At 39.8% G+C, this 12,126-nt stretch overlaps 1 protein-coding gene across 8 annotated transcripts in view; it reads right to left on the bottom strand.

The window, feature by feature from the left end:
* The window catches only part of Rhbdl2 (rhomboid like 2), a 53,021-nt gene that overhangs the window by 26,326 nt on the left and 14,569 nt on the right, over nucleotides 1-12,126 (bottom strand). For all 8 annotated transcript variants that reach the window (XM_047518596.1, XM_047518591.1, XM_047518641.1 and 5 more), the window contains 3 exons: nucleotides 11,346-11,609; nucleotides 8,088-8,236; nucleotides 4,672-4,784 (listed from right to left, as the gene is read on the bottom strand). In XM_047518596.1, coding sequence (XP_047374552.1) covers nucleotides 4,672-4,784; nucleotides 8,088-8,236; nucleotides 11,346-11,588 — 505 coding nt within the window. In that variant the 5' untranslated portion in view covers nucleotides 11,589-11,609. The remainder of the gene's footprint in view (nucleotides 1-4,671; nucleotides 4,785-8,087; nucleotides 8,237-11,345; nucleotides 11,610-12,126) is intronic.

The raw sequence follows: 12,126 nt of genomic DNA, 5'->3' as shown, positions 1-12,126 counted from the left end.
GGAAAGAAAATTTCAGACCAATATCCTTAATGAACATCGATGCAAAAATTCTCAACAAAATTTTAGCAAATCGCATACAAAAATATATTAAAAAGATAGTGCACCATGATCAAGTGGGTTTCATCCCAGGGGTGCAAGGTTGGTTCAACATCAGGAAATCAATAAATGTAATTCACCATATCAATAGACTTAAAGTCAAGAATCACATGATTATTTCAATAGATGCAGAAAAAGCATTTGATAAAATACAGCACCCCTTCATGCTCAAAACACTAGAAAAAATAGGGATAGTGGGAACATTCCTTAACGTTGTAAAGGCCATCTATGCTAAGCCCATGGCTAATATCATTCTAAATGGTGAAAAACTGAAAGCATTCCCCCTAAAAACTGGAACAAGGCAGGGATGCCTTCTTTCACCACTTCGTTTCAATATTGTCCTTGAAACTCTAGCCAGAGCAATTAGAGAGACCAAAGAAATTAAAGGGATACGAATAGGAAAAGAAGAACTCAAACTATCCCTATTTGCTGATGATATGATTGTATACTTAGAGGAACCAGGAAATTCCACCAGAAAACTTTTAGATCTCATTAGTGAATTCAGTAAAGTAGCGGGATATAAGATCAATGCACATAAATCTAAGGCATTTTTATACATAAGCGATGAATCTTCAGAAAGAGAAATTAGGAAAACTACCCCATTTACAATAGCTTCGAAAAAAATAAAATACTTGGGAATCAATCTCACAAAAGAGGTGAAAGGCCTCTACAATGAGAACTACAGAACACTAAAGAAAGAAATTAAAGAAAACCTTAGAAGATGGAAAGATCTCCCATGTTCTTGGATAGGAAGAATTAATATTGTCAAAATGGCCATACTACCAAAAGTGCTATACAGATTCAATGCAATTCCAATTAAAATCCCAATGATGTACCTTACAGAAATAGAGCAAGCAATTTTGAAATTCATCTGGAAGAATAAAAAACCCAGAATAGCTAAAGCAATCCTTGGCAGAAAGAGTGAAGCAGGGGGTATTGCAATACCAGATCTTCAACTCTACTACAAAGCAATAGTAACAAAAACGGCATGGTATTGGTACCAAAATAGAAAGGTGGATCAATGGTAGAGAATAGAGGACATGGACACAAACCCAAATAAATACAATTTTCTCATACTAGACAAAGGGGCCAAAAATATGCAATGGAGAAAAGATAGCCTCTTCAACAAATGGTGCTGGGAGAATTGGAAATCCATATGCAACAGAATGAAACTAAACCCATATCTCTCACCATACACGAAACTAAACTCAAAATGGATTAAGGACCTCAGAATCAGACCAGAGACCTTGCATCTTATAGAAGAAAAAGTAGGTCCAGAGCTTCAACATGTCGGCTTAGGACCAGACTTCCTCAACAGGACTCCCATAGCACAAGAAATAAAAGCAAGAATCAACAACTGGGATAGATTCAAACTAAAAAGCTTTCTCTCAGCAAAGGAAACTATCAGCAATGCGAAGAACGAGCCTACAGAGTGGGAGAAAATCTTTGCCAATCATACTTCAGATAGAGCACTAATCTCCAGAATCTATAAAGAACTCAAAAAACTCTACACCAAGAATGCAAATAATCCAATCGACAAATGGGCTAAGGAAATGAATAGACACTTCACAGAAGAAGATCTACAAGCAATCAACAAACATATAGAAAAATGTTCAACATCTCTAGTAATAAGAGAAATGCAAATCAAAACCACCCTAAGATTCCATCTCACCCCAATTAGAATGGCGATTATCAAGAATACAAGCAACAACAGGTGTTGGCGAGGATGTGGGGAGAAAGGTACACTCATACATTGCTGGTGGGGCTGCAAATTAGTGCAGCCACTCTGGAAAGCAGTGTGGAGATTCCTTAGAAAACTTGGAATGGAACCACCATTTGACCCAGCTATCCCACTCCTTGGCCTATACCCAAAGGACTTAAAATCAGCATATTACAGAGATACAGCCACATCAAAGTTCCTAGCTGCTCAGTTCACAATAGCCAGATTGTGGAACCACCTAGATGTCCTTCAATTGATGAATGGATAAAGAAACTGTGGTATATATATACAATGGAATATTACTCAGCCATAAAGAATGATAAAATTATGGCATTTGCAGGCAAATGGATGAAATTGGAGAATATCATGCTAAGTGAGATAAGCCAATCTCAAAAAACCAAAGGACGAATGATATCACTAATAAGTGGATGATGACACATAATGGGAGGTGGGAGGGGTTAGTGTTAGGGTTAGAGTTAGGGTTAGGGAGGTGGGCAAGAATGGAGGAAGGAAGGACTGTATAGAGGGGAAAAGAGGGGTGGGAGGGGGGAAGGGAAAAAATAACAGAATGAATCAAACAGCATTACCCTATGTAAATTTATGATTACACAAATGGTATGCCTTTACGCCATGTACAAACAGAGAAACATGTATCCCATTTGTTTACAATAAAATAAAAAAAAATTTTTTTTAACTGATCACATATTTAAATATAAGGCATAAAACTATAACTTTTAAGATCATGTAGGAAAAATTCTTCAGGACCTAGGACTCAGTAAAAAGTGTTTAGACATAACTCCAAAAGCATAATTCATAAAAAGAAATCTTGATAAAACTTGATTGGGGACTGGGGATGAAGCTCAGTGGTACAGTGCTTACCTAGCAAGCTTGAGGCCCTGGGTCCAATCCCTAGTACAGGCTGGGGAGGACAAACTTGATTTAACTTCATCAAAATTAAAAACTCATGCCGTGTGACAGATCATGTTAAGATAATGGAAGGACAAGCTATAACTTGGGAGAAAATATTTTATATTTTGAAAGAAAAACTAGTATCCAGAATATATAAATTCAACAGTTAAAAAGTTCAATTAGAAAATGGGCAAAAGACATGGAAGTCACTGAAGGTGATTGACAGATGGCAAATAAGCACATAAGAAGATGTTCAACATCATTATCCACTAAGGAAATTAAGACCATGGTAAAACATCACTGCCCTCTTCTCAGCACAAGTAAAATAAAAAATAGTAACAACACCAAACTAAATGCTGTTGAGGATAGGGAGAAATGAAATCCCTTGTACTTTACTAGGAGGAATATAAAATGGAACAAACATTCTGGAATTTTCTTTTTAAGAATGAAACATGGCACTATCATATATACGAACCAGCAGCTGTCTCTTGGACATTTATCCTAGAGAAATGAAATCTTATGTTCACAAAACCCTGAGTTTAAGTAAGATTTATAAAAACAGGTACACAAATGTTTATACCAGTATTTTTCAAAATAGCCAAAAAACTCTAAACAACCCAGGTGTCCTTCAGTGAGTGAATCGTTAAATAAGTAGTTGTACATCCATACTATGGAGTTCTGTTCAGCAATACGGAGGAATGAACTATTAATACATGAAACAAACTAGAAGAATCTGATCCTAGGGGAAAGCCAATCCCAAATATTATATGCTAGATTATTCCATTTATATAATGTTCTTGAAATGACAAAGTTATAGAAATGGAGATTAGATTAGTGGTTGCCCAGGGTATAGGAGAGTGGTAGGCTGACAGGGATGAGCACGGAGCTATAAAAGGTATCATGAGGGATCCCTGGGCTGTTGGGAATGTTTTGGAGCTTGAAGGTATCCACATGAGTGTTCTGGTTATGATACTGTACTAAAGTTTTGCAAGATGGTACCATTGTGGGTAACTGGTTAAAGGGTACATGGGATCTCTAGGTCATATTTCCTAATCTCTGCAGCTATGTCTACAATTATCAAAAATTAAATTTCTAATATTCAAAAATGTTTATATAAATAAACAGACAGGAAGTCTAATATATTCTTCTCACACCATAATGAATCAACTTCGGTACACTCAATTTTAGAAATTACTGTCATATTCTACCAGTTCCTCCTCCTCAATCTTTATGTCTTTTTTTTTTTTTTTTTTTTTTGGTAATGGTGATGCTGGGGATCAACCCCATGATCTTGCTCATGCTAGTCGCTCACTCTACCACTGAGCTATATCCCGTCTTTCTAAAATGCAAATCTGATCATATTACTTCTGAAAATCATTAGTCTGACACATAAGGGGCTTCATGACCTGGCTTTTAAGCCTTTACCCAATAGAGGTATCCTGTACACCAAACTGCTTGTAGTTTCCAATTGTGCAAAACTTCATCTGAGTGTAAGATACCTGAATATAGGCACAAGGACTTAATTTCATGTGCTCATATTATCCCTAATATCTGATGTCTAATTAAATTATCTCTAATGATTAGCGTGTTCCCTAGCACATATTAGGAGCATGATAAACCTTGACTTAAATAAGAAACTATAGCCAGGCATGGTGGTGCACACCTATGCTCCCAGCCTCGTAGAGACTAAGGCAGGAGGATCACAAGTTCAAGGCCAGCCTGGGCAACTTCCAGACCCTGTCTCAAAATAAAATTTATAAAAAGTCTGGGAATGTAGCTTAGTGGGAGGACTACATGAGCAAGGCCCTGGGTTCAATCCCCAGTACTACAAAATAAGAACAGAAAGGAAGAAAAGAAAAGAAGGAAATCCACTATAAATATCTATTACTTTCACTTTTAATCCTAAGGGCCCAGAAGTGTGGATTCTGCTCCCCCAGAACACTGACCTGCAATCACTCCTGCCAGGTATACCAGCCCCACTCGGAGGCCTTTGTGGACCATTTCCAAGGGAATACCCAAAACCAGCTGCATTAAAAGATTCCCTACGATGTGCTGAACTCTGCAGAGACAAACACAGTTGTCAAATATTAAAGCAGTTATTTCCTTGGTAGACTCTGATGTGTTGTTTCTAGTTAAGGACTTGGACTTGTTAGAATTCCATTTTCTAATTTTTTTAGCAGGCAGGTCATTTTTTTTTTTTTTAATAAAATCTTACAAGGAGCTTCAATATGTAAAACAGATACAATGACACTTTAGAAGTATAAATGTATTTTATGTCCATTTTATAATAATCATAACATGAAACATCAGCGAGGCAGGCTTAAGGAAAATAAACTTGAAATTAGGGGTTTGGATGACAAATACAATCGTGGCAGTCTCAGCATCTGATTTTGTTTCCATTGCAGTTTTGAAAATATCCTGACTTTAATTTAAATCCTGAGTTTAAATTTCAGTATATTTTTAAACAGTCTGTCTTGCAACCTCGGGATATTTAATAAACCAAGAGAAAGAGAAATTTCACTGCTGTTTTACATTTAAAAGTTACCTTTAAGACTTGCTAAAATAACTCCCATGCTCTACAATTTGGAATATAACACATTTGCATGTGGGTGTCTTCTATTACAGTCTTTAAGTAGGTTTATACATACACACACACACACACACATACTTTTTTTCAATGCTGGGAATTGAACGCAGGGTCTTGCACATGGTAGGCAAGTGCTCTACCACTGAGCTACATCCTTAGCCCAGTAAAAATATTTTTAAATGAAGTTCTTATTATCTTGCTGTTGAACCCCACAAGCATCTCTGGAGAATCTGAACATAATTTGAAAATTTTCCACATTAGATTACCCCTTAATTTAGTTGCTATGTAGCACAGTGTTTTATATATTTTTTTAACTGAGAATTACATTCTTTTTTTTATTTATATATTTTTAAAGGAGATTTTGGATTGCACCAAAGTTCCAAAACAAACAGGAAGTGTCAATCTTCCACAATGCGGCCCTTCTCATGTTAGTTTTAGGGACTGTGTTTTTGCATCATCATTTACTTTACGCATATCGAACAGGTCACTGAAGAGGTTCTCTGGATACACCCTGCAGAATGGATTACTTACCTTTATGATGACTATGCTCCCAGCCACAACTATCAGTAGCCAAGCCATCTTCAAAGACAAACGAGAGGTACATGTCACAGAATAGTCTAGCAAGGACAGTTATACTAGTGTTCTGGAGCCCTCGAGCATAAAGGAGATGAGAAATATCTGCTCCTGAATTTAATGAGAAGGTCAAAGAAAGCCATCCTGTCCTCTGAGAACTCTTCGAGGACAAGGTGACCAATATTATAAAAACTCCAAACCCCATACGAACTCTTTCTGCTGCTCAACAGCAACACTAGAAGTGGCATTAAAATTACCTTCAATAGAAATACTAATTTTTTTTTCACCCAAATTTTATCTGCCTTCAAGATCCAACTTCAATCTGTCATCCTTGAAGCCATCCCCACCCTGGTCATTCCCTTTCTGAGTCTATCTTAAACTATAACTATTCCAACATCCATTTCTCTTCTCCCTATCCAACCTCCTCCAGTGAAGCTAGATCTAATGCTGATTTTCCCAGCCTCTGCCAGATCAAGTCACATAGTTCTGACCAACGAGCAAGTAAGAGCACTGTTAAAAGAGTTCCATCTTGACTTAAGGGCTGGATGCATCCGTACCTGGGGTCCCCCTTCTTTTGGCTTTGAATGCAGAGTTGTAGCAGCCGACTTGCCAGCAAAAAAGGTCAAAAGAATACCAGAGAAAACAGAACCTCGAGCCTTGGTTTTAATAAACTGATGAACCAGTCACCTGCCTTGTACTTTTCAAATTAGAAAAAAATTAGCCTCTTGACCTGGGGTGTAGCTCAGTGATAGGGCACTTGCTCAGCATGCTTAAGGCCCTGGGTTAAATCCCCAGCACCATATACTCCCCCACCAGAAAGAGTCTCTATTTGTTCCTTCACATCCCAAAACATTTCTTATACAACCCTGTACGTGACATGTCTTACACAGCCTTGCAGATTCTTTCTGAGTGCCTTACTATATTCAAGGGTCTCATTTAATAACAACCACCTTAAAAGGTAGGTACTATCACCCCGTTTTAAAGAAGTTAAGTGCCTATTGTATACTCTAATACTATACTGCCAACATTCTCCTTATAATTGAAATGTCCTTGAAAGTAGAAGTCACATTTGCTCAGAACATATTTGTAAAATGGAAAATGAAAGTGTGGAAGTGTGTACAGAAATTCGGCAATTGGGAATTTTGTCCCTGACTTGTCAAATCTGAGTCCTGCATCGTATAATACTTGCTTACTTAGTCACTGGTCAAAAGAGTCATCTTTCAACTCCAGGGCTGGGTAGGTCACATAAACAAGATTGGCACCACTGAACACCACAGGAGTCCACCAAAGAGCCGGGACCAGCAGCAAGCTGCTGGCTGGCTGTAGCAGGTATGGAGGATAATGGATGCTGAGTGACATTATGAAAGATTATCTGCTTTTAGGAAATGATAAGCACAACTAAAATGTGGCCCAGCACCTCCTATGGCCTGTAACAGATCAGACGGCTAACACTGATGGAAATGAATTAAGTTTTTTTAAAGAGTGTGGTGTGGGATTATTGGGGTGGTGGGGGAGCTGGTGGTAATTTGTTTCTACCATTTAATAACCTACATTAGAAAACATTTAACAACATCCATCAACTAGGGGCACCTAACTCTGATTTGATAATTATTTGGCATCTATTTGTTAAAATTCCTATATCAAAATATATTAGGTAGTTATAATGCAATATAAAGTCCTTTATATATAAAATCTTTTATATTGCACTATAACTCAGTCAGCACTAGTGAGTTGAGGTGAGGTCTTGCTCTGGAATCAGTTGTGTGATATGCAGCAAGTGACTACATCCTCAGACATAAAAGAGTGGGAGAAATACCCACCTCCTAGGCTGATGTGAAGCTCAAGAAAATGGACACGAATGTACCTTATTTATAATAAAGTTCTAAACACAAATTAGGGGTGGCAGCCAGGCAGGGTGGTGCACACCTGTAATTCCAGCTTAGCTGAAGCAGGAGGATCACAGGTTCAAGGCCAGCTGGGCAACTTAATGAGTGCCTGTCTCAAATTAAAATCTAAAAAGGGCTGGAGGTGTAGCTCAGGGTTAAAGTGATAACCTAGCAGGTGTGAGGCCCTGGGCTCAATTCCCAATACCACACACACACACACACACACACACACACACACACACAAAGTTAGGAGTGACAATTTCTTACATTACTTATAATCACCTCTGACGTCAGTGACTTAACTGTCACTTCTTACCCCGCATGGACCAGCATGTATGAGATAAACCTCCAGGCTTCCTCTCTCTTCTCAGGTCTGTAGATTAAGGGACTCTCCAGGATACCTATGTCCAAGGTGATCCACTGTTTCTGAGGTTTCCACACCGCATAATAAATAAACACTGCCAGCTGACAGGGAGGGGTAGACACAAATGTTAACCACACCTTCTCCAGAGAGTGCCCCATTAAAGCCCACGGGCAGTAACTGTTGAAATGATTAGCTCTTGAGTGGGCTCAGAAGATGACAGCAGTTATGTTTCCCAACCGTCCCCTCCATGGTCAACTCCTTCCCATGGTTAGGAGCAGCTGTAGACCAGCTGTTACCAACACCCTGCTGTCTAGCACTAGGTTCTCTCCCACCCCCTTAAATGTCTACGGTCCTCACGTTCCCACCCCCACTATTTTATCTTTCATTTACAATTAATATGGAAATAAATCAATGCTGGCTTCCAGGAATGCAGTAAGAAAAGGGAAAAGTAGTAACTTCACAGTGGCAAAATTCAGCAAACTCTGCCTCCACCAAATGGTACAGAGCAATGTCCCTGTAACATCATGTGATATCCCCTACTCCCTAATGTGATGAGAAGGGAAAGGCACTTTCCCTTTGTGGTATTCTCCTCCTAAACCCATAACTCTAGTCTAATTATGAGAAAAACATCAAACAAACTCAGACGGGGGGACATTATACAGATACTTGGCAGACACCTTAAGACTGCCAAGCACCCGGAAAAATAACTGAGAAACCATCAGGGATCAGAGGAGGCTGGGGAGATGTGACTACTAAGTGCAATTTGATTCCCTGGTTTGGAAGGTACCAGCGCACAGAAAGAGGACATTAATGGGAAAACTGGTAAAATCCAAATAAAGTGTGGAATTTCATTAATAGTATTAGTTAGACATTTCTACACCTTTTTTCTTTGCACTACTAGAGATGGAACCCGGGGCCCTGTGCATGCTAAGTAGCTGCTCTACCACTGAGCTACATCCCCAGTTTAGGTTAAGCATCTCTGATCTGAAAATCTGAAATTCAAATTTCTCCAAAATCTGAAAGTTTTTAACCACCAACATAGCACTCATAAAGTTTTGGATCAGCCTGGTGTGGTGGTGCACACTTATAATCCCAGCATGAGGCAGGAGGATTGCAAGTTCAAAGCCAACCTCAGCAATTTAGAGGCCCTAAGCAATTTAGCAGGACCCTGTCTCAAAATAAAAAGGGCTGGGGATGTGTCTCAGCTGGGATATGGTTTCAGTCCCCGGTACCAAAACAAACAAACAAAAAAAAAAATTGGATCTTGAAGCATTTTGAATTTTAGATTTTCTGATTAGGGTTACTCAACCTGTAAAGTCTATGCAAATATTCCAAAATCAGAAAAACTGAAATCTAATATTTCTGATTCCCAGCATTTCAGATAAGGGATACTCAACCTGCACTATACCAAACATTAGCTTCTTAGTTTTGACAAATGTACTATGGAATATTAGTACATTTAACATTAAACGTATTGACATAGGAGAAATTAAGTGAGAAGTATAGGGGAACTCTCTTTCTACCTTTGTACCTTTTCTATAAAGCTAAAATTATTCCAAATAAAAATTATTCCAAAATATAAAGTTTACTTAAGGCCTGGGGGTAGAGCTCAGTGGTAGAACACTTGCCTAGCATGTACAAGGCCCTGGGTTCCCTCCCCAGCACCACCAAAAAAAGAAGAAGAAAAAGTTAAAGTAATTCGAAAAGCAGATCTTTCAGATCTTTCTGTAAGAATCAGAAATCCTAGGGGTACTCCATGACCCACTGCAGGAAGCTGAGCACTCTATGCACAGTCACGTTTATACCATGTGGCCTTGTCCCATTCTTCTCCAACCTTCCACCCACCCCCACACACAGTTGATGGGAACATGAAAATCCAGAAATCCACAGAATGAAAGAATAAATGAAGGGAGAAGCAGAAAGAACCCACATACACACCTAATAACTTCTCAGTCATAAGTAAATCCCACAATAAAACCCCATGAGAAAACAGAGAACTACCTGCCTTCAACCAAAACAGCCTTGACAAAGGGTCTCCTGGGAATTCTTACACATCAGTTATTTGGGGTTTGTTTTTGTTTTTTTGGGGGTACCAGGGATTGAACTCAGGGGCACTTGACCACTGAGCCACATCCCCAGCCCTATTTTACATTTTATTTAGAGACAGGGTCTCACTGAGTTGCTTAGCACCTCGATTTATTGAGGCTGACTTTGAACTCACAATCCTCCTGCCTCAGCCTCCCAGGCCACTGGGATTACAGGAGTGTTTCTGTCATTATGAGCCATAAGAAACTTGGCTGCCATGATGGCTAAATTTATGTGTCACCTTCCAAGGCTAATACAATACCCTGATAGTTTTTCTGAAACTTCTATTAACATTTAAATCAGTAGACTTTAAGTAAAGCAGATTTTCCTCCATAATGTGAGTGAGTCTTGCCCAATCAATTATTTGAAGGCCTAAATAGAAAAGACTGCCCTCCATTAGGAAAAGCAGACAGCCCTGGACTCAAACTGCAGCCCTTCCCTGGGTCTCCAGCCTGCCAGCAGCTTGCCTTGAAGATTTTGGACTTGCCAAGCCTTCATAATCATTTGAGCTAATTTCTTAAAATAAGTCACAATCTGTGTGTGTGTGTGTGTGTGTGTGTGTGTGTGTGTGTGTGTGTGTACATATTCACTCCTACCCCATTGATTCTGTTTTTTTCTGGAGATCCCTGATTAATACAATCCCTGATAAGGAAGCTGAGGCATCAGTGGGAATTAAGATTGTGTTAGTTAGGGACGTTCTAATGTCCCTGAAGTCACACCCACATGCAGCCATGCTCTGCCAATTCCTTTCTGAGACAACAAGGATGGGAGGAAAGTTCTCAGGACAAGTCTAGTCCTGGCCCAGTCACTAAGACAAGCCCTTAGGTGAGTCGTCCCACCCCTCTGAGCCTTGCAAAAGGGCTGACCAGATCAGAGGCTGAGCACACACCCTGCGCCCAGAGGAGACATCCTTGGAGGATCCCGCATTTTGCCTCTGAAACTCAAGAAAATTGTCCAATTAAACTCCATCCTTGGTTGGAGGGATGAAGAGCACAGGAAGCCAAGAAAGGCGGCTCTGGAGAAGGGCCGACTGTGGGGGGCATGCCGGGCCAGTCCCCAGCCTCTTCTCCAGGTCAAGGTCTTGCTGGAGCTGGGTTTGCATCTCCCGCCACGCACGACGCTTACCTCCGCCAGGCTGATGGAGATGATGAACAACGGGGGCGGGAAGCAGTTAGCTCTCTCCAAGTATGTTCTTCGGACTGGCTCAGGAAGCATCCACTTTGAGACGATCCTGTGGACCTTTCTATTCTTGGAGGGGTCTTTTCCTCCCCCATCTACCCAAGTTTTCTCTTCTTCCAGCTCTTCTTTGTTCTCTCTCTCCATATTCAAATTCACACTCTCCATCTCCAAATCATGAGCAGCAGCCATTGTCTGGGGTCCTCCCTTCACCTGAAAGGGACAAAAAGGCCAGGTCACTAAAGGGAACCCTGTGGTCTTCAGGCTGTGGCTCTTTTCCTGGGTTCTCTGGTACAACCGTTGGTTTCCCTGGTCTTTCCTATGTGTTGACAAGAGGCAGCTAAAGATGCTCAAAATGATCTAAACCTCCCAAATTAAGTTTTCACTTTACTCTCTTCTACTTGTTTTGAAAAGCATGGAATCAAATACTCCCATGTCTTAGGCATATCATAAATGTTGTTTTTTCAATAAGTAAATAAATAAATACTTTAAAATAAAATGATGAGCCATGGAGTCTGACAACTGCGGTTAAAAAAAAGTTCTACCCCATGTCACCCATAAGGTTCCCTTAGGTAAGTCACTTAAATTTTCCCAGTCTTTCTCCCTTACATTTTTTAAAATCATAATAAGGGGCTGGGGATATAGCTTAGTTGGTAGAGTGCTTGCCTTACAGGCACAAGGCCCTGGGTTCAATTCCCAGCACCAAAAAAAAAAAAAAAAAATCATAATA

The sequence above is a fragment of the Sciurus carolinensis genome, chromosome 1 (assembly GCF_902686445.1).
Source record: "Sciurus carolinensis chromosome 1, mSciCar1.2, whole genome shotgun sequence".
Taxonomy (NCBI): Eukaryota; Metazoa; Chordata; class Mammalia; order Rodentia; family Sciuridae; genus Sciurus; species Sciurus carolinensis.
The sequence above is the reverse complement of the archived record's forward strand: the minus strand, read 5'-3'. Positions and strand labels throughout refer to the sequence as shown.